At 40.1% G+C, this 22853-nt stretch overlaps 1 protein-coding gene across 1 annotated transcript in view; it reads left to right on the forward strand.

Annotated features, from left to right (window-relative positions):
- Window positions 1–22853, forward strand: part of pla2r1 (phospholipase A2 receptor 1) — a 31128-nt gene that overhangs the window by 4534 nt on the left and 3741 nt on the right. Inside the window, exons 4-26 of the mRNA XM_037751950.1 lie at window positions 73–237; window positions 509–622; window positions 1952–2101; window positions 2391–2585; window positions 2701–2864; window positions 3277–3387; window positions 5926–6038; window positions 6132–6301; window positions 6404–6612; window positions 7115–7260; window positions 8234–8318; window positions 8412–8547; window positions 8645–8680; window positions 9906–10066; window positions 11392–11456; window positions 11998–12101; window positions 12185–12321; window positions 14702–14819; window positions 14953–15086; window positions 16422–16548; window positions 19094–19329; window positions 21949–22129; window positions 22235–22369. Of these exons, the coding sequence (XP_037607878.1) occupies window positions 73–237; window positions 509–622; window positions 1952–2101; window positions 2391–2585; window positions 2701–2864; window positions 3277–3387; window positions 5926–6038; window positions 6132–6301; window positions 6404–6612; window positions 7115–7260; window positions 8234–8318; window positions 8412–8547; window positions 8645–8680; window positions 9906–10066; window positions 11392–11456; window positions 11998–12101; window positions 12185–12321; window positions 14702–14819; window positions 14953–15086; window positions 16422–16548; window positions 19094–19329; window positions 21949–22129; window positions 22235–22369 (3192 nt within the window). The remainder of the gene's footprint in view (window positions 1–72; window positions 238–508; window positions 623–1951; window positions 2102–2390; window positions 2586–2700; window positions 2865–3276; window positions 3388–5925; window positions 6039–6131; window positions 6302–6403; window positions 6613–7114; window positions 7261–8233; window positions 8319–8411; window positions 8548–8644; window positions 8681–9905; window positions 10067–11391; window positions 11457–11997; window positions 12102–12184; window positions 12322–14701; window positions 14820–14952; window positions 15087–16421; window positions 16549–19093; window positions 19330–21948; window positions 22130–22234; window positions 22370–22853) is intronic.

Raw genomic sequence — 22853 nt, forward strand, 5'->3', positions numbered from 1 at the left:
GCATACTGACTCATTTCACCTCTTTCCTTCTCAGTTTCCTACTGCCTCTTTAATCCGTGACTTTATTCGTAGATTCCAGTTGTGAGCATTTCTGGGAGTCAAACCAGGAGCTGCGTGCGTGTTACCAGTTCAACCTGTACACCATCCTTACCTGGAGTCAGGCGCTGTCAACCTGCCAGGCTCAAGGTGGAAATCTGCTCAGCATCACCAACCTGGCAGAGTACAGGTACATCAGAGGTAGGCATCTGGGAGAAAACACAGACAGGGTCCATAAAGCATGTACTGTACCTGCACTACATCCACAATTGCTACACTAGAACTACACAAGACTGTACAGATTAGGTTTTGCCCTCCCTCCATTTCAGTTATTGTATGTCTTGTTCTATCACTCTGTCTGCTGTCCCTGATAACTTTAAAATCCCACAGTGACATGTGAGACGATGATTTATTTCTACGGAAATAAGATAAGATTTGTCGACAACATTATTGTGATTGTATCTTGTGGTAGATCGACTGGCAAGTGTTGGAGTGATGGTGTGGATTGGGCTGAACCACCTGAAGGATGGGCGGGGGTGGCAGTGGTCTGATGGAGCGCCTCTATCACTGGTCAATTTCACCACAGGTACTGATTATTTGTTTGCTCCAGGGCCAAGTGAAAGGGTGATGTCTGTTTCAAGGGATTTTTTAATATTATAACATTTCTGTTTGTCTAAGGCATTTGCTAAGAGACAGTTGCGTAGAGCGCATGCAATTTTGTGCACTCCAAAGTGTGCGTACATAAAAGTTGCTCTTGAGATGAACAATGTGGGAACAGATCGTAAAATGTGTGCATGACATAAATACATGTATAAGCCAGAGAAACTGTGTGACGTGTGGTGTTGGAAAGCGTTGATTGACATAAATTCTTCCAACTGATGAACGTATAATAAGTCCATAAAAATGGCTCCTTGATGATGGCTCAGTCCATTAGCTCTGATTATGCTTAACAATAGCTTCTTATTAGCAGTCGGTAATACAATAGCACAATGATTGCACATATAGTACAATGCATTGTGCTCATTCTCAGCTGGCACTTCAGTACACCTCGATATTATATTTATTCACTCTATGCACTGGCATTCGTATGTGTTATGCCAAAAAATATATCTAATGTAGTTTTAACGTTGGAAAGATTATTACCAGAACATGAGTCCCACAATTTCACCAATGATTCATTTAATGTAAAAAAAATACGTACAGGCATTAAAACAGTTCATCAAATCTAATATGCCAATGTTTTACATCATTCAACATAAGATATCTAGCATCTCTCTCTCTTAATAATCTAAAGGATAATAATCCATTATTATATTGAGAAGAGATTTATACAGATTTGACAATGTTTTTTTTAAATTAAATTTAATTTAAGTATAAAAGATTATTTATATAATATTTTTTTCATATAAACCCAATAACAGAAAATACAAGGATATATATATATATATATATATATATATATATATATATATATATATATATAATACTTATTTGGTGAAATAATACTTTATAGTTATTTCTCTATTTTGTTACCATTGAATGTGGAAGCTCAGTTTGTGGGAAAGGGAGGGATTGGCACTTAAATACTTTTCTACATATTGGGGTTTAATAACACCCAATAAAAAAAGAAAACATAAAGGAAATTGGTTGATTTTGCATAATTATCATTATTATTATTTTTACACAAATAATGATAACAGTTTGTTTGGGAGCTTGTGGGTCCCTAAACAATGAGTAAGGAAAGATGAGGAGGAAAGCTGTCGTTTCTAGAAGGAAACCCCCCAAATTGGGAAAGCTTGCAAAACCTCTCGCAAGACTCGCTGCCCAACAACCTATCCTAACCTAAACCATTGGAGGTCAATGCCTAACCTTAACCATCTCGCGAGAGTTTTCAGAATTTGCGTTTTACCATCAGGTCTGCCTGCCAGCCCGCTGAAGGACAACAGACAGTGTGGAGTGTACAATTCAGCCTACGAGGGTCACTGGCAGAGTCTGACCTGTGAGTCTGCTCTGCCTTACATCTGTAAGAAGACGCCCAACGACACCCGGAGAGCCGAGCCACTAGGTGAGAGCATGTGCACACACATCGCATTAATATCTGACATGCAGACGGCTTCCCTGCATCTTCAGACACCGTAGCAGGGAGGAATTATGAGTCAAAGTGCAAAGTGTTCGAGAAGCTTTTATAGCTCTTGTAGCTTTTGGCCTCAACAGCTGCACTGCACCTGGGGAGTGAACCTTTGACCTTTCTCTCTATTGCGCCGTTGGTGGCTAGACCAAAACAATGTCTTTTGTGAATTTGTGTTCTTGTTCTGATTTCTCCTCCTCTCCTCTCCCAATTCTTCCTCTTACAGAGAACTGGCAGTATATCCATACAGAGTGTGCTAACGGCTGGTGGCCTCATAATGGTTTCTGCTACCGGCTGCTGTCAGATACCGAAGCAGGAAGCTGGGAGGAGTCTTCCCGGGCCTGTAGCTCTCAGGGGGCAAACCTCACCAGCCTCCACTCCCTGTCTGAGTTGGAAATGCTGCTCAACCTCCTGACTAACTGTGAGCAGCATCATGCAATACAGATGTATGAAGCTCTGTTTGTTATAGACACTCTGGGGATACACCAAGGGGATACTAAATACTATTTTGTGTGTGCACACCTCATGTTTCGTAGCTTCTGGGGAGAGTATGGAGGTGTGGATTGGTCTTTGGAAACAGGCATCGTCTCCGTCTGTAGAGTGGTCTGATGGCTCACCAGTAACTCTCACTCTCTGGCACCAGTATCACCCTCCTCACAACTTAACGGATGCAACACTCTGTGTCAAAGCAGACAGGAAGGTGAGAAACACTGTGTTGGTGCTCCTTTCACGTAGAAATGCTTTTGAAGCACAGTTTACAAGTGAGATTCGCTCCTTAAGTGAGCTATAATTGAATTAATCCCTCTTAGGGCTGCAACTAATGATTATTTAACATAGTTTTGTCTGACCAATAGTTAAAAAACCAAAAGATATTCAATTAACTATAATTTAAGACAAGGAAAAGCACCATATCTCCCCATCAAATGACTTTAATCAAATGACTTTAATCAAATGACGATTAATCAGTTATCAGAATAGTTGCTGATTCATTTTCTGACGATCGGTTAATGAATTAATCGTCCAGTTGTGTCAGCTCTAATCCCTTTTATAATCCTTGTATATATTCATCGGGTGTTGTCCTTGTGAGAGTAAAGTGTTAACGTCTTTCACAGGAAGGTAACTGGCTTTTATCGTCATGTGATGAGCGACTGCCTGCTGTGTGTAGAAGAGAAAGCCAGAAACCCGTTCATCAGCCTGGGAAATGGGATGAGGGCTGTCCTGAGGTACGAACATGAACGTACACGCACATACATCCAGATCAACATGTTCTCAATGGCTTATGCAAGACAAGGACACTGTTTTGTACAGTAGCTCAACCTTTGCCCTAACCTCGCAGTAGTAGGGGGTCAAAAACAACACAGCACACGATTAGGTAACACTTAATCTTCTTAATTTACCTCTGATAAGACTTTAATGTGGCACAACTCTGGTTTCAGGTTGTTCCACTAATTGCATTTGTTTATTCATGTATTCCTTTGTAAGGGACTCCCTTTGCAAGAAAAGTGCTGAAGTCAGTTGCGTCTTGAAAAGCAAAAAGCATTACTTAAGCACAGTAGAAAATGGCCTCATAGTTTCTTACATAACCAAAAGATTTGCAAGAAAATCTGATTAGTTGACTTGGTAAAATGACATCTTAGAGCAGCAGTAGGCGAGATGGGAGCAAATATGATTAAAACGTTTTTTATAAAACGGTCTCTACATCCTGACAGTAGTACATGAAACAGGTAACCTGAAAAAAATCATGTGCCTCTGTGTCCTCCGATGTCCTCCGGTGCTCCTAACGGCATCTGCAAGATTTCACAGACTGGAGGAAAACAAGCAGTAAGAGCTGATCTGAGGTCTGCTGTCCATCTGCTGTCTATGAGAGCCGGCTGTCAATCATTCGCGAACTCTGACCAAACGGTCAAACTAGGCAGCGCTGATCAAATATGAATCAATATTATGTTACGTTAATGCCTATTTCTCGCCTCAAATGTTTTAAGAATCATCTTGTAGGTTTCATTTGGTTGCAGTCTGCAACCTCACCACTAGATGCCACCAGATCCTACACACTGCACCTTTAATGGTTTGACCTCATTCTGCTTAAGAAGAATGAAAAATGTCTATTTCCAACCGAAACTGAAGTGTCTTATTTTTAACTTTGTCAGTCAGATTTATGTGCTGTGCAGTGTCACAATAGCTCCATACAGATCAGGACATGCACCAGGCGGAGCCATACACCCGCTGCAGTTCAACGTCTGAGCCAGTTGCTCCTTCAGAAGCACAATGAGCTGATTCACTCCACTGCTGACGTATTGTCTGGCATTCATGTTGCTCCTTGACTCTGTTTACCAGAATATCAGACTCCTGAGTCATCGGGCTGCTTCCTACCATGGAACATGAGGTCAAAAATGTCTCTGTAGGCGCAATATCAGTGGACATGCTGGAGCAGTCTCTGATGAATCAGGCTTTAGCAAACAAAACTATATCGTCCACTTTAGTCTGTGTTGTGTTGTTACTGTTTACCACCGTGTCATTTTGTTGATCAAATGACTCCAGACATTGTAGTTATAAAGAAAGCTTTTAGTTTAGTATAGGGAGGATGGGGAGGAAGGGGGTTTGATGGGATATAGGGGTGAAGGGGGGCCAAATTGACATTACTTGTCAAAACACCCCCACCACAAAGCCTAACACACAGACCTGCATATAATTGCTCACATATACGCTAACATATAACCTTCGCTCCAGATCAGGACTGGGCAGCTCTGAAAGTTTTCAATAGAAGTGCCAATAATAATATTAATAATACCTGAGTTTTGGTACCGATGCCAAAAGGAGACTTTTAAGATCTTGAAAAATATAAACATGTAACATACTAAACTAAGATTGTGAACCGGGTAAAAATTACCTGATCAATATCATCAAGCCAGCATTGTCACTGTAAGCATGCTGATGTTTAATGATGCATTTTGCTCAAAGCACCACTATACCTAACTGCAGCCTCAACAACAAAAGAACACAAACAAAGCCAATGTTCTTAAATATTACATGTTGTCTAAAGACTAACAGCCATACAAGAACTTTGCCTGAATAAAAAATGGCATTTTTTTATTATTTAAATCAGGAAGTCTCAGATCAAAGAACACTATAAATCAAAGAGATCTCAAATCTGACTAAATACTCAACGCCAATTTTCAGTAATTTTTCAGACAATTTTAGATACCTGTCCCAATGAAAGTATTGATGTTTGATATCCAGTCCTACACCAGATGGATCTTCTTATCATAATAATAATAATAATTGTACATGTATACGTTTATATTTTTCCTTTAATTCTCATCTCTCCCTCTGCATCACAAACTCTGTGTGTCTGTGCTCTCTGCTGAATGTCACTCCTCTAACTTTATTTTGCAGTGCTGTTTCCTCAGTCCATGACATTTTTCTCACATGTGTGTTTTGATTATATTTCAAGTCCTCTGTGAAGGTACTATATTTACTACCTCCACCAAGGAGGTAATGTTTTCGGTCTGTTTGTCAGCAGGATTACATAAAAACTACTGGCTTGATTTTCATGAAACTTGGTAAAATCCGAAACCAGAATTATTTTTGTTAACATTACAAGATAGGGCATTTGGCCTTGCCGGAGGTCTGCTCTCTCCGAGTGCCCTTCTAGTTGATGATATCGTTGTCATTTGCAATATATATATATAAAAAAAACTAAAGCTTGAAATAGAGCATAGATGGAGATTGATTAGTTGATTTATTTGTTGATGATGTTGCAGGGCTGGAAGCGACATGGCCACTCCTGCTTCATGGTGACTAGCCACGAACAGAGCTTTGATGATGCACTGATGGGATATTACTGCACGGGTCCTCTCCTTACTGTGGAAAACAGGTTGAGCAAATGATTTGTTTTGTTTTATTTGTGGCAACATTGGAGCCTTTCAACTCACCCCTCTTCTCCTCTCTTTCTTCCTCTTGCTGGCAGGTTTGAGCAGGCGTTTGTCAACAGTTTGCTCAGTGAAAGTGGGACCAACAGCAGCAGGTATTACTGGATCAGCCTCGGAGACGTGGAGAAGAAGGGAGAGTACAGCTGGCTTCCTTACAATGGCTTCTCGCTGCCTCTCACCTTCACTAACTGGAACAAACACCAGCCAGGTAAATTGGAAAATGTTTCTGAAGAAGAGATTTGGTTTCATGTGAATGTCCCTCCTCCTTTTCAACTCCTTCGTCTTCTCCTTTCCTTTTCCTTTCCTTCAGTCAGTGCTGGTGGATGTGTTGCTATGTCAGGTGGCACTGCTTTGGGTCACTGGGAAGTGAAAGACTGCAAGTCACACAAGGCCTTGTCAGTGTGCAAGCAGAGCATCAGCAGCTACAAGGATGTCCAGCTGCCAGAGCACCACATTGATGCCTACGCCCCCTGTCCTCCAGGTTGGGAATCACACTCTGGGATGTTCCACTGTTTTAAGGTTAGATCTTCTTTTCTCTTTGCTGTTCTGACTCATGTTTCTGATTCATCTTCTCTCCTTACGTCTCCTCTTTGATCTAGGTGCGTCAGCTTGTGGTCATAAGTAGACCCAGAAACACACTTAATGTAATATTTATTATATACTTATATACTTATTATTTCAGCTCTATAGACAGGGCTAAGGGCGGTTTGTAAGGTGACAGTACCGTGATGCCTACTGCAATGAACAGCCTCAAAATAATCAGTTGAATTGAGAAAATTAATATTATGAGGTTCACCAAAAATGCATTTACTCCAGTGCTGTACTTCTGCTGTTCTTTTGTTTGCCCCATGTATACATTATGATTTATATTGGATTTGAAAGTTACATTAAAATCACAGAATATATACGAAAATATACAGAAAATAACTCAAAACTGTTCCTATGATGCATGTCTACAGCCTTACTGACAGCGTTTGTTGTTCATTAAGCTCTCAGCTTACAGTACGTGTTGCTCTTCTAGGTGTTCCACGATGAGAAGGTCCTGATGAAGCGTTCCTGGGTGGAGGCAGACTTCTTCTGCCAGGCCCTCGGGGCTCGGCTGGCCAGTTTCCACCACTATGAGGAGCAGGTGTTTGTTAAGCAGCTCCTCAGTACCATGTTTGAAGGGTTGGTACAGCCCTCTGGGCCTCGTCAGTGCAGGAATGTTATGGGAACTGAGAAATGCATCAGTTGAAATACGTCATGTAACCAAGTAATGAATTATTCTTAATTGCAGTTGTGAACAATGGTGGATGTGCTGCAATAATTAGATCATTTTGTAGAATGAAGTGTTTGGGATGTAGATTAGTTAGAGATAAGTAATTTTAGTAAATTGACCTCTGACTTCAAGATATGTGAATGAAAATGGTTAATTGATTTCCAATGATAAATATGTACATACATTTGCATAAAGCAGCATATTTGCCCACTCCCATGTTGATAAGAGTATTAAATACTTGACAAATCTCCCTTTAAGGTACATTTTGAACAGATAAAAAATATGTTATTAATTTGCAATGAATCACAGTTAACTATGGAGAATGATGCAATTAATCGCAATTAAATATTTTAATCGATTGACAGCCCTAATAATATTAATATTAAAGTTAATGTGTATAGCACTTTTCAAAACCAATGTTAAAAGGTGCTTTTCACTCAAAAAATAATAAAACAAAGGAATACAATCAACAAGACAGAAACCCCTTAGCCAGACATATCTAAAATGTGAAGCGCATAAAACACGTCTTAAAAAAATGATTTTTAGACACAGCAGCAACCAGCAGGTTCTTGCCACATTTTGTACTAGTTGGAGCCTGTTTAGTGATTTCTTGTTTCCACCTTTTAAAAGACCATTGCAGTGGTCCAGTTGTGAAGAGACAAAGGCATGTGCAACAACTTCTGCATCTTTAAAACTTAGACTGGTTCGAATCTTGAATATGTTGAGTACAGAATCTAAAAATACACCAACATTTTTTTACCACAGGTTTGATGTTGTTAGCACCAAGATATGGCTTGATCTATTAAAATGTTAAAAGATGAAAACTCTTGCTCAGATGGACTTGTGTTGCATTGTGTTTTTTGTTCTGCTCCTCTTTTTTAGAACAGAGGGTCGCTGGTTCTGGGTGGGTTTAAATAAGAGAGACCCTGAACATCCCGGAGCCTGGGAGTGGTCTGATGGTTCTCCTGTAAGTACATAGAGATGTTCACAAAGTATGCCTTGTTGTAACACAGAGTAGTATTCAGAGGGTGTATCCATTGTCGTGTGTGTTTTGGTGCAGGTGGTGACGTCCTTCATAGAGGATAAGAACGAGGAGGATGACAGGAGGGACTGTGCCGTGTACAGCGACCTGACCAACGCTCTCATGCCGCAGCCCTGTGACACCAAACACGAGTGGATCTGCAAGATGTCCAGAGGTAAACAACTACCTCACACCCCCACTCTCCACACAGACATACTGCACATACACACATCAGTACTGCATTACTTACCAAACTCTGATTTATGTTGCAGGTGATAAACTGAAAAAACCCTACTGGTACACTGAGCGTAAGTAGAATTTTACTTCATTCAAACTTTGTAGACATTGATACTCTAGAAGTTCTAGATATAGTTTATGTCTCTACTACTTTATGATGTAAAGCAAGCCAGGCAAAATATGGCCTGGCAGGGTAAAGCAAGACCACATAATGACTGCAATAAAAAGGATTATTTTGCAACAATTCTTCTATGAATTTTCTTATTACCTGCTGAACTGAAAACCTTTTTCATTTGTCAGGAAATGCCAGTGGTGGAAGAAGTGTTCGTACTCGAGTAAAAGTAGCAATACCACAGTGTAAAAATGCTCTGTTACAAGTAAAAGTCCTACATTGAAAATATTACTTAAGTAAAAGTACAAAAGTAGTAAAAAGTATCAAAAGTAAAAGTGGGCAGAGCACCCCTCTGAGAGTGTTGTGCTGTTACATGTAGAATATTTGAATGTTGTTATTGACACATAAGCAGTATTTTAATACCACAACCGGTTGAGATTTTTCACTAGGTTGTACACTGTTCTGTAGTTTAATCTATAACAATGCATCATACTTTATGAATTGATCATATGTTTTGTTTGTTAAATCATAATCTGCAAAGTAACTAGTTTTCAGACAAATGTAGTGGAGTAAAAAGTACAATATTTCCCTCTGAGGTGTAGTGGAGTAGAAGTATAGCATAAAATGGAAATACTCAAATAAAGTACAAGTACCTCAAAAATGTACCTAGGTGCAGTACTTGAGTAAATCTTCTTAGTAACTTCCACCACTGGAAAATTGTCACTCACCATTGAATCCACATACAACCCAAAGCCAACCCCAAGCCTATTACACTTAATACCTGCTTAATATTATACTTCACTTTACTATACTTATTTTCTCAATATTGTATTTGTCTCTATATTGTAATTCTACTACTGCTACTACTGTCTTCTCTGGATAAACAGCACCTTGCTTTTGTTTCCTTATTCGAATTGAGGGTCTTGTATGTTGTACAGATTGTAAAGACGCATAGTTTATTAGGACTGCAGTGATGTGTATATAGCATTTATGTGTTTGGAAAAAATCTGAGTCGACAAAATGTGTTTCTTTAATGTGGAATGGCATTATTAGATGTGAAACCGCATCAGTCAGTCAGTAATTAGAACTGTGTATATTCATTCATTATACCCATAGATATATTTAAATTGTAATTACTTGAAAGTGTGTACAGTATTATAATTGTCTGCCTGGCTCCCCCACAGAGAGCGAGCCCTGGGTCTTTTACCGCGGAGCTGAGTACCTGCTGGCGAAGCAGCCCTTTGACTGGGACGCTGTCTCTCTGGCCTGCCAGATGATGGGAGCCTACCTGCTGTCCATTCACTCCAGAGAAGAGCTGCACTTCGTCAAGGAGCGCCTGCGGCGGGTTTGTTACTGCCACTGCTCATAAACATCACTGAATTTCAGTATCGCCATATATTTGTAAGATGGCATCTATTTTATAATCACTCTGAGGTTTTAACATACAGCACTACTTTAAACGTTTTTGTTGTCCCCATTTAAAACCAAATATGAGGGTTAATTATGAAAAACAAAAACACCCTAAGGCATTTGGCAGAATCTAAAATTTGTAGTATAATTTAGTTGGCTAAAGTAATACAAACTTCTACAAGATAATATCATATATACAGCACAAATGTGCATTGTTGTGATAACCAAACCAAATTTATGCAATATCTCTTTCATTTGTTTCATTGTAAAACATGGATTATGTAAAATGAATTTCAGTCATTTCAATAAATATTTAAAGGACCAGTGTGTAACATTTAAGGGGATCTATTGGCAGAAATGGAATATAATATTAATAAGTATGTTTTCTTTACTGTATAATAACTTGAAAATAAGAATTGTTTTGTCACCTTAGAATGAGCCCGTTTATATCTACATATGGAGTCGGCCACCATGTTTCTACAGTAAACCAAGACGGACAAACCAAACACGGGATCTGGATGGGCTCATTTGCGTTTTCACGTCAGCCACTGTAGTTCTGGCAAATAACTACTCAATTGCACAAAATAATATCTGCAATTACCTTTCTCCAAATTAACAGAATCATCTCTGTGGAGGTACAGAGTTTTTTTAGTGAATTATATTCTCCCCACCTCTTCACGTCTCACACCATTTAAGAGAAAATGCATCTAACATTTACTTTTTCCCAGTGCAAATACTCAGTGAGCAGGAGCACAGTTTCACACAGGAGTACGCAGCCAAAGCAATGTACTTAATCACAGAGGCTCTCCTCCATTGAATGGCCCAATAGGCTTATTCTCCTAACAGTTCACACACAGTGAAAAACAAACACGCGCATGAACAACTGTGAACACAATTGACACACTCGTACAAACTCGAGTGTTTACAGACACGTCGACAAGCTAAAACGGACACTTTCATGCTCGAGTGCCCCCACACACAGGGAGTAAAAAAAAAAAGGCAGTTCTTTCGGCAGCGGCCTTTTGGACCACGTTAAAGAAGTCTCTTGTGGTGTTGAAGCTTGTGAGGGGACAAAGGGAACAAAACAAGGCGATGAAAGAGGCGAGGCATGGGCCAAGGAGAGCGCCTGAATGGCCGCTCATGTCACAGAGGCTCTGAAAAGCCGATCATCCGGCCCAGTGAGGACTGGATTGCAAAGGAGGAGGGTAAAAGTGAAGTAAATTCTTTTTCATCTCTGTTCCTTTCACTGTGTCTCCTCAGCTCTCCCTGGGCCCGACAGACTGGTGGATCGGCCTGTCCTTTGGGCAGCCTGGAGAGGAGGCCAGGTGTGTGAGTTTGTTTAACATTTCCTGTTGCTGCCACTGATTCTATTAGAGCAGGCGACACTTTGTTCAACATCTCGAGTAAAGAAATGTTGATGTAATTACAACCCAGGGGCCCACAAGATACATTTGCAAGCCGTGCAGGGCTTTGAAATGCTCATGCACGGTTCAGGTAGTATATCCATTGAAATATGTCAAAATAAGCAAGAGGCAATGATCTCATATTGTGTTTCGTAGCTTAAATGTTGTAAATTTAGTGAAATGAGCCCCAGATCTGTAGGAGAAAGCAACATAAAGCCAACTGAAGTGCAAATCATTTAAACGAACTTGAACTGAATACATATAATAAGAAATGGGGGGAAAAAGGCCTGCAGGTGTTATCAAATGAGAAAAAGAATTATAACAAAATAAGACTGCTAACTCAAGGTTTTTTATAAACAAAAAAAATTAAAGTTGCTCTTCTACTTAACTACCCAAACAAAGCACAATAGAAGAAGCTGGAGTGAGGGCCATTCATTAAGTGTTTTGTGTGTTTGTTTTTCAGGTGGAGCGACAAGACGGACGTAGAATTTCAGAACTGGGAGGAGAGGAGTACCAGTGGTGGCCCAAGGAGAAACGGGATGTGTGTCACCATGTCCTCTTCATCAGGTAAACACATGTACATGCAGAAACACACACTGGTGCATGTTAACTTGCACATGCTAGATATGTGTTTTCCTGGTATGTGGCAGGGAAGTGGTCGATGAGAAAATGCAGCGATCTCCACGGTTACGTTTGCAAGAGAAAGACTGTGTCCGTGGTGGAGACTCCCAGAGAGCCGCACTACATCGGAGGATGTCCGGAGAAATGGCTGTACTTTGGACACAAGGTTCAGACACACACAATATACACTCACTGATTTATATCCCTTATTAAAGACGAAAGTAACGTAAGGCACACTGTTACCCATGACTGTCTGATGGGTTATTTTGAAAGTTGAAGTTTATAATTTTGCCGCCTTCTTATCAGTTGTTCGGAGACAAAATAAATCCAAATTCAAGCAGCAAGGTGGAGCTGAGCTGGGTTGAGCAACTACAACCATCATGGATGTGTGTAATTAGCCGTCAGTCAAGACAAGGACACCCCAAGAATGCTAACTATCTTATAGAACCATAACTCAACACATATTCATTTTAAATGAGTATCTGCTTATTTTGTTGTAATGGTGCAAACTACAAAAATAGTGGCTCATGTTATCTCGTTCTGGCCCACAAGTCAGTTCTTAAACGGTCACTTCTCTAAATTCCCAGCTGCCTCTGGGGTTGAGGCAGGATGTTTGTGTTTACATGCACTGTTCCTGGGTGTGTTATGTGGGAACCTTAGAATAACCCCCGCTGACGATGCTCAAGCTGAGCCAACCTCCATAAAGAGCAAAACCAGCTGATCTTCTCTTAAATCAGATCTCAAAATGTAGTTTTCTTTCAAATGAAGGACTGGATTGTTCAAGCAATGTAGATTGTTGCTAGTAAAAATATAACACTGGGGTGATAAAAGAAACATTTAAAAAAAAAAAAAGTTGTTTCCCTTTGGGAGCATTTAAAATCTTCTCAACTAAGAACTAATTTTCCACCAAAACAAAATCTCAGAAAGATAGTCAGTTAAATATACTAAAATAACTTGATAAGATGGATATTCATTACTGTGTAGTACCAGATGAGACCCACTGATGTGGAACAGATGCAGTCTTTAGCAAGACTGTCATTGTTCTGCATATTAAACAGAATGGAAAGTAGAGCTGCAACGATTAATCGGTTTTAGTCATTTTTTAGGAAAAAAAAAAATCAAAATTCTCTGATTCCAGCATCTTAAATGTGAATATTTTGTGGTTTCTTTACTCCTCTATGACAGTAAACTGAATAACTTTGAGTTGTGGACAAAACAAGACATTTGAGGACACCATCTTGGGCTTTGGGAAACACTGATTGACATTTTTTCACCATTTTCTGACATTTTATAGACCAAACAACTAATCGACTAATCGACAAAATAATCCACAGATTAATCAAACAATGAGGATAATCGTTCGTTGTAGCCCTAATGGAAAGCCTTGTAGCAGTAGCCGTGTTTCCATTCACATATTTTTATGCACATTTTGAAGTATCGCATTAGAAAAGGTGTATGGAAACGGTTCCTCACTCGCTTGAGGTGAATTTTTCCTTTTTCGACAAAGAGTTGATGTGCTAAATGGATTATGGAAACGCCTTTGCCGAAAAATCCTGATGCAATGAACATTTAACTTGCATGACTGATCAGTTGTTTTTGCTGTCGCCGTCTTCTCGGATATGCCCGTAACGCGCGAATGCTTGTCTTCGTCTCCAGACAGCATAAAACATGTCCAATACTAGCTGACATGAAAGAATAATTAAAAATTGCTCAATTGAAACAAATTCCTGCAAAACATTTTCTCTCGTAGACGGTTAGATGGCAAAGCCGACTTGTTTTTGTGTCCTGTGCGCAAACCTCTACTTCTTCTACTATGTTTACTGGCGGATTACAGTAATGTGTAAAGTGTAGCCTACAGTAAACCGCCAACTTCTGACGAAACTACACTTTCCGTAGCCAAGTTTATTCGCTCAAAACCAGTTGATGAAAACGCGCCTAATTCACATTTATTTTTTGCAACATTTCAAATGTTTGCTTGACAATTGAATGGAAACACGACTAATGTCTGTTTTTTCTCTCCTTGATCATAAAATGTGGAACAATGTTTGTTTTTTTGCCATTTTATGCCTTTATTAGAGCGTTGACAGGAAACGAATGACAGAGATGAAAACAGCATGAAAAAAAGTTCCCCATACAGACTTGAACTGTGGACTTTGTGGTTCATGGGTGACGCCTTAAACCCCTAGGCCACAAAGGCAACCCTTTCTAACTAGTTTTAAAGTATGGATTTATGTGCCTTTTTGAGCTAAACTTCATTGGATTTGAACAGTGAAGAAGTTAATGCTTTGTGTAACGTTACATAATTTCCCTCGAATTTAATTTTAAGAAGCAGAGCGCTTGTTGATGGATAAAAGCTGCCAAACATGAAATGACGTCCTTCTCTGTCTATCAAAGAAGACTACATGCTTGGATTTTTGTTTTAACTTTGACCCCTGACCTCTCCAAACAAGAGCCCTGGTGGTAATAGGGGAATAATGATTTGCATTTCACAATGTGATATTCATGTTTTGTGTGGGATGTGTGTGTGTGTGTGTGTGTGTTGGCAGTGTCTCCTGCTTCACCTCCCTGACAGCCCAAAGGAAGGAAAGAGTTGGAAAGATGCCCAGTCCATCTGCTCCTCATTCGCTGGCTCGCTGGTTGCTATAGAAGATGAGATTGAACAAGGTAGAGGCAAAGCAAACTGCACAACCATCCAATGAATGGCTGAATTAATATACAAACATTGGTACTGTAGGCATCTAATTATGCTCTATGTTTTTATTTTTCATATCCTGTTGTCACGCCATCATTTCTGCAGCCTACATCACCATGTTGCTTCAGGGAAGCTCTGTAGGTGTTTGGATTGGTCTGCAGGACGTCATGAAATGGGTCAATGGGAAATCAGTCAGCTACACCAACTGGTCTCCAATTGAACCAAAGAGCTACATCACTGTAAGCCTACACTGCTAACGTAGCAATTTGTTGTCTATTCTTATCATGTGTGTGAACATGCGTCCCTTGCAAGTCGACAGGAGAGATGCCTAATTGTGTCCTAAACAGTCCCAGCTTTTACAGGAAATCTTATTTTATTATCATTGTTGACCACGGAACTGCGAGCCAAGACAAGTATAGACCATTTCACAGTTGTAAACGTAAAAATACAAAATTGTGTTCAATTCCTGTTTCAGTGTATGTGAATGGCATAAGCTGACAGGAAGTAAACATGGACCCAAGCTGTTGCCTAGCAATGCAGTTCGGTTGAAATGGCCTATACTTACCACAGCTCCGGGTGTCCTTGCACAATGTGCCCAACACATGCGCAAACGCAGGCGAGTGACCATCGCCTGCCGAGGAGATATTCAACTGAAAGTTCACCAAAATTGAACTCCAAGCGAATCCAAAGATGTGATGTTTTTTCGCCCCATTGCTCGCATAGAATGGAAGTGAACGGGAGGCGAATGTTAATTTTGTGCATGCGTGACTGTGCCTTTATGCTGAAATGGAATAGCAAAGTGGGAGAAGCCACTAGTTCCAGAAATGTGTTTTTTCAATTCTTTCTTTCTTTCTTTCTTTCTACTAACTAAGGAACTACAGGATAGTTGAGATTTCACCAACTACAAAGAAATAGCCTTGCAGTTACAGAGAGCATTAGAAGTCTGCAACAAATTAACATGTCTTGAAACCCTTCCCATTATACTATTTTTTTTAAACAATATGCAAACTATATATATTTTGAAAAGAGGGATGTATAGTAACACAGATGTACATTAACATGTTGGGACATTCCTAAAATACATAACAGTGATTGACATACCAGAAGTATTTTTAACACTAAAGTCCCATTGACTTTCCAATTTGAAAGTCACTGGATAACAATACTATAGGTTCATCAGTTTTAATTAAACTTTGTTTCTGATAAATCATGTTTTTTTTCTGTCAGTTTGGTATGGTAGATGGCTTTAAATACTACATAACCCATCAGCCTCAGCCACTGTGGACAGTGGAAAAGCCAGTCAGAGATGGGAATCAGAGCTGTAGCTGTAGTGTTGTCAATGTAACTAAATTTAGAAACAAAACGTAGTTCCTGGATTTGTCCATAAGCTTGTACCTTTATTAAAAAACAGATAATTCGACCAGGAGAGTTTTGTGTACATCCAAGCGAATGCGAGCAAACGCATCAAGTATTGGTTGAAGCGTAAGATCAATCTAAAGATGAAAAGACACTTTCATAAATGTGCTGTTGTCAGTGGGTTTGTATGTATTGATATATGCTTCATGAATCCCCAGGATGGATTTGCTGATGAGCCGTTGTGTACTGTTCTGTCCAACAACCACAACTTCCACCTGACAGGGAAGTGGTACGATGAGAGTTGCAGCGAGAGTGGTTATGGCTTTGTTTGTGAAAAACCTCAAGGTAGGATTCCCTCAGTTTTATTTATCTTTGGTTTTATTCTGTCAGTCTGTCTTTCACTGCCTCTCCAGCCCATTCTTATTCCCAGGGCGTCATATACCGAGGCTTTGTCACGGCTATTGGCGTTCGATACAAGGCACCTCTTAACGCTGGTATGAAACACACCTGGTGTTCCATTAACTACAATGTAAACCCATCCGTGGCAACCGTAAACCCTCTGAGAAAGTGCGCCGGGAATGTGGTGACATAGTTTAAAGAGCGAAAAGACACAGGCGGGAGGGAAGGTGGATGGGTCCAACAAACACAGGGCTTTCATCCAGGAGACCGCTATTTTTGTCCCGTGTTCACAACGGTCAGTGTCATCTTCACTGTACAATCGTAGTAGTTCTAAGCCCAACCATGTAGCCCTTTCCTCAACCTAGTTATAGTGGTTTTGTTGCCTGATCCTAAAGTGACGCCGAGGGTAACTGCAGTGGTTTTGATGCCGAAAATAAAGTGATGCCAAGGGGCATGACAAAGCGGTGGTATGTGACGTGTTGGGATGAAAACGTGCTGGCCTCTCTGTTTTACAGCATGTCTGTCTTTGTCTTTTGCTGTCAGACCACTTTAGCTTTCTCATGCTGAATCATGGTCTCTCATGCACACTTATCTTGTAACTTATTCTCTCTGCAAGTAAAAAAAAACCTGCAGTGCTGACAGGTGTTTTCTTTCCTGACAGCCGCACACTGTGGTACAGGCCCAGATATCAAGAAAGATGAAAATACTTTACTACAGACATATCATTGTCCACAATAACACAACAGAGAACACAATTACATTTAAAGGCACATTAAAGAGTAACTTAACACATCCTGAACATCTTGTCTTTGCTGACCTCCAGTGGTTTAACTTCTCACCAGGTAGCAGTGATTTACACGTGATTGTCACGTGTACTGTGACATCATTGTTGTTGAATGTGATTTACAGGTACAACAAAACACAATCAACCACAACACAATTATGTCATATGGATGTCATTTTTTAAACTTTGATTTTCATTTCATGGTAGATTCTACATTATCTGCACTCTGATGTTACTTACTGTGTCTTTAAAGGACAACTCTGGTATATTTCAACCTGGTGTGATTCCCATAAATGTAGCCATTGTGACTCTATTGTATTGACCCAGATGTAGATTCCCATGCAGTTAGCCATAATGGCTATTTCAGGTGGCTTCTTTCTGTTGGGGCGGCTGTAGCTCCGGGTGTCGAGCGAGTCATCCTTCAATCACAAGGTCGGCGGTTCGATCACCGGCTCCTAAGCGCTCAGTGTCAAGTTACTCCCTGAGCGTTTTTCAGCAGCCCACTGCTCCTAAATGCTTAACGCCGAATTCACATCACAGCAGTGGTGAAGTGCAGCATGCGGCGAGCTGCCATGCAATGTCTATGAAAAGCTGCGACGCCGCTCCCGAGCTCTGCAAACTGCGGCCATTTGTATCTGCGGCGAAGTGCGGCCAAACTAAAAGTTGGGAAAAGTTGAACTTTTAGTGTCAAAGGACGGACAGAGAGGACCTTTAGCTAATCAGTAAACAGATTTTGTGACTCCTGTGACATGTTGACCTATGTTACAAAGAATTTCTCCCCGCCTGAAACACGTGAACACGCCTATTAGCTGCAGAAAATGTGTGATTACTGCGGTGAGCCGCACCTCGCCGCTGCCTGGTGTGAATTTAGCATAGGATGGGAGGTCAGATTTCATGTATGTACCTGTATGCATATGACAGTTCTAATAAGGTTTAAAGCCTTACTTTCGGTCAGACTCGTGTTTGCAATGATTCATGTTAAAATCATGTTTATTTGGGAAGCTGTAGGAGGCTTGCTCAGCTTGCTGATATCCTTGTTTCCTGTATCCTCCAGTGCAAATTTAGCATGACCCACAGAGTCACAAGAGAGCCCACATTTATGGGAAGTAAGCCAGATTGAAATATATTTAACTGTAATAAAATAAACTCCAAACACACAATGACACCAGTGATGGTGGCAAGTCACATTTCTTTGGATACACCAGGCCCCATGAAAGGTCATGTGGCTGTTTGAATAAAATAATGGATAGCTTTGATTGTTAACCTTTAATGAATTGTTTGACATTTTGGGAAAATGTGCTTATTCACTTTCTTGCCAAAAGTTAGATGAGAAGATTGATACCATTAAAAATTAAGCTACAGCCAGGAAACGGTCAGCTTCATTTAGCATAAAGACTGGAAACAGTTAGCCTGTACAGAAACCAAAGTGTAAAAACTACAAGTTATGTGCGGGACTATTTACTGGGAGTCCTGGAGTCTCTGCTCATGATAACGACGGGACTCAAGGAAGTCACTACTCAGATAATGAGAACGGTATCAATTTGGTACATCAAGTAAATGAGACCAAAATGTCAAACAACTCCTTTAATTGATGTAAGTAACAGCTATTCAGTCATCCATTAATGTCCCAAACATTAACACCTTCAAGTAATCATTCTACTCTTCTTCCCACACTCCTCTCTTTTGTCCTTTTTTTTCTCGTTACAGATATATCCAAACCCCCCACCCACTCCTATCATCACCCTCTCCCTGACAACATTGAGTACAGGAGAAGCAGCTACAAGGTTGTGTCTGGCAACATGAGCTGGTACGACGCGATGCACATGTGCATAGAGCATGATGCGGACCTAGTGAGCGTTACCGATGCCTACCACCAGGCCTTCCTTACCGTCCTTGTCAATAGATTGGCAGTCCGCCACTGGATTGGACTGTACAGTGAAGACGTATGTATCCTCTCATGCAATATGTACATACCTCTGCACTGTGTTTGTCTACTGTTCTTCTTTGTGTGACAATGTTTGTGTCAGAGAGGTGGCATTGTGCATGTTTGTCTGGAAAGACTGGAAACAGGGTGAAACAACTAGCCCGGCTAATAATTAACATTAACATTATTTCTTTCTTGTTTTTTTGTTTTTTTTAAATCCTTGCAAAAACCAAAGCGTAAAAACAACACATATTTGTATGACGATTTTTCCCAATAATTCCCAAAAGTGCCATAATGTATGATAATTTGACGATTTTGTGATACTTACAATTTGTAGTTGGTTTTAGTCTAAGCTGTCTCATATCAATTAATTTCCCGTTTCATTCCTACATCCGTTTTTACACATGTGACCTCTTTCCAGCCAATCATGCTTTGTATAGGCTATGATGTTGATGAACATGACTCACACAACCATGACTGCTCAACGCTCATTTGGCCAGAGTATGCACGAGAAATAGCTTTGAATGCACCATAGGCCCAGTTATTTATTTATGACCTTAACTGTTTTCATGCAGAATATGAACAGACTTCTAGTTGTGCTGTATTGTAATGACTGATGGATTTATGGACACATACCCCCTTCCACGCGTCATAGCTACAGCTTGCTTGCTTTACAAAAAAAACAAAAAATTGTTAAATTACACATTTGCACCTATTTTTATGATCATTTTAAACCCTCTGGTACAATAGTTTAACATTTCCCATCTGGCAAATCAATTGTAGTTTACAGGGAGTTTTGTGCTGAACTATTACTTAGCCGAGAGAAGTAGAGACTCTGTCAGCCTTTATGCTAAGCCAACCTTACCATCTACTGGCTGGAGCTTCATATTTGACAAACAGACATGAGAGTGGTATTCTCATCTAACTCTCGTCAAGAAAGCAAATGCACTTATTTCCAAAAACTGTTCCTTCAATACTGCTAAATGAGGATGAATTGCAGAGAATACACATCTGCATGCATGAGTTTAATTTAAAAAAAAAATGGTAGTTTGAATTTTTGTCTTCTTTTTTTCTTTATCAAAAATTATAGTTTGTGCATGTCCACATGTCATCAGCATCCTAAAACTAGCAAGTGTGGCAGTCTATCCCACATCATGATCATGTAGATAGCTAAGCACTTAAATAATCCTGGCAAATCACAACATTTCAATTGAGTATCTCCGTTTTTGTCCTTCGTTGCTCTGCTGTGCCACGACCAGACTTTATTGCCTGCTCTAGAATGGAAAAATTGAAGCTTTTAAATTGTTTTTGAGTAATAGAAACACACAGAAAGCTTATAGCTTCAACTAAATCTTAATAAGGGGAGCTATGTTACTCACAGGTGTGAAGTACAAACGAAAGTATTTACAAAAGGTCCTAAAAGATTCTTTAAATGGACACCTAGGCTACGTTCCAAATCACATACCTTATCGTTTTACTTTTAGTACATACTGCAGCTGCTCTTACAAAGTATATACTGCTGCACACAGTATGCATACAATTAGGACATACTACTTTGTCATTACATTGCACCTTGAACTTTGACCCTGTTGTTCATATATCCGCTGTGCAGAGGATTGTGGGTCAGAATAGCCAGAAAAGCATGCTGGCTTGCCCACTGCATAGTGCGACCAGATGTAGTAGAACATCCTGGTATCTTTAGCCTACTGCATTTAACATACTATGTATTGGGACATCTTTTTCTGGCATACTAAATAGTATGGTAGTATGGGTATTGGAGCGCACAGCTTTTTGTGTTGATTTGTTTCACATAGATGCCCGCCGATGGCTACTTACAGTTGTCTCACATGCCTCTCTGGTGTTTCTCCTGGCCTTTTGCCCATGTAGAGCTATTCCATCCACTGGCATGTGCTTTTCCAGCAGACAGTCAGAGCCTTAACATTTGGATTAAAGTATCGCTGTGCCCCCCAGGAATATTTTGGTCATGGAGAGAAATGAACGCTGGAAGTGAGGGAGCCGATTCTCTCTCTGTCTCTCTTTTATTTTTTTTGATCTTGCCTGCAAATAACTGTAGGCTATTGGTGTCATGCGATTCGTGTTGAGTCATTGTACCGTGGAATACTGGGTGTGTTTCACTCCTGGTGAATCAGTAGCTGGAATCTCCCTCGGAAACATGCACCTCCTTAACTAAAGCATGGCACGTATTGTTTCTTTGTTAAGAGTTTAAAAAAAAGTAGTTTAATTCGAGTTTTACATTTTGTAATGCTTCTAAATTAGAAAAACAAACCCAGGATACATTATTTCAGTAAGCACAAGAAATTGTGAGTGAGTTGGTGTGAAGATTTCTTTATGTTTAACCAAAACCTAATTATGGGAAATGAAACATACAGTGAAAACAATCAAATAGATCGTCCACACATGGCAGACACCCAGCACCACTGACAGAATGTAGTACTCACACAAATACATTCATTTACTAATAGAATACTATATAACTATATATAATAAACTAAGCGTTGGCATAAGTGCAAAAGATGCAATACAGCAAGGAACAACACAGTCAGATATCCATGTGTTGCTGGCAGAGTGCCACCACAAGTGTAACTTCTTCACTGACACTTTGGTGATTTCCTTACAGGGTGGCTTCAATTATCAGTGGTCAGATGGCAGTGACACAGTGTACACGCACTGGGACCCAGCCGATGACGAGGACGACTTTGTGACGGGAGAGTGTGTGTACATGGACGTGAACGGAGGCTGGCGGAGAGCAGACTGCGAAACTCTGCTACCAGGAGCCCTGTGTCATGTTCCCCCACCAAGTCAGTGAAAATCTGCTTGAAGTTGCACCTCTTCAGCTGCTGAGTTTCTGTCACTCATAATGCTTGAAACCATTTTCTGCCTTCCTCCTGCTCTCTCTCAAACAGGCAGTAAACCATTTAGCTCATATGAGCTGTCGTGTCCCTCCACGTGGGTGAAATTTGGACATGCCTGTTACAACTTCGAGCCTGTGGTGCAGAAACTTACATTCGAAGAATCAAGAGAGCACTGCAGGCAAAAAGGTAGGGATTCATAAGGTGTCACTTTGGTCATTCATTACCTGTGTAATGTATGTGTTGTTTTTGTATAGATAACAACGGTATGATTGAAAGTTTGAAAAATATGTTGTCACTATAATCTGCAGGATGGACTATATACTCCCCCTACAGGTCAAATACAAGAGCTGCTCTGAAAAGCACAAGGCTTTAGAAAACTGGTTGAGTTCTTCATTAGAAATTTCCCTTAAAGGAAGTAGATACAAACAGTAAAATTCTGCTTTCCTTAAGGGACCCCTTTTCTATTTTTGAGTAAACTGACGACCCCTAAGTGACATATTTTATGGATATTTCACATTATATTCAATGCATTACAATGACAGTAGCCAATAGAACAACTGATAAACTGCACAATTAACCCAAATAGTGAACACTATAACTGCAGGAACTAGTAAAACGTGTAAAACGAGCAATTCGGATGATTTTTGAGCAGATTATTTCCTGTGAATAT

The sequence above is a fragment of the Sebastes umbrosus genome, chromosome 2 (assembly GCF_015220745.1).
Source record: "Sebastes umbrosus isolate fSebUmb1 chromosome 2, fSebUmb1.pri, whole genome shotgun sequence".
Classification (NCBI taxonomy): domain Eukaryota; kingdom Metazoa; phylum Chordata; class Actinopteri; order Perciformes; family Sebastidae; genus Sebastes; species Sebastes umbrosus.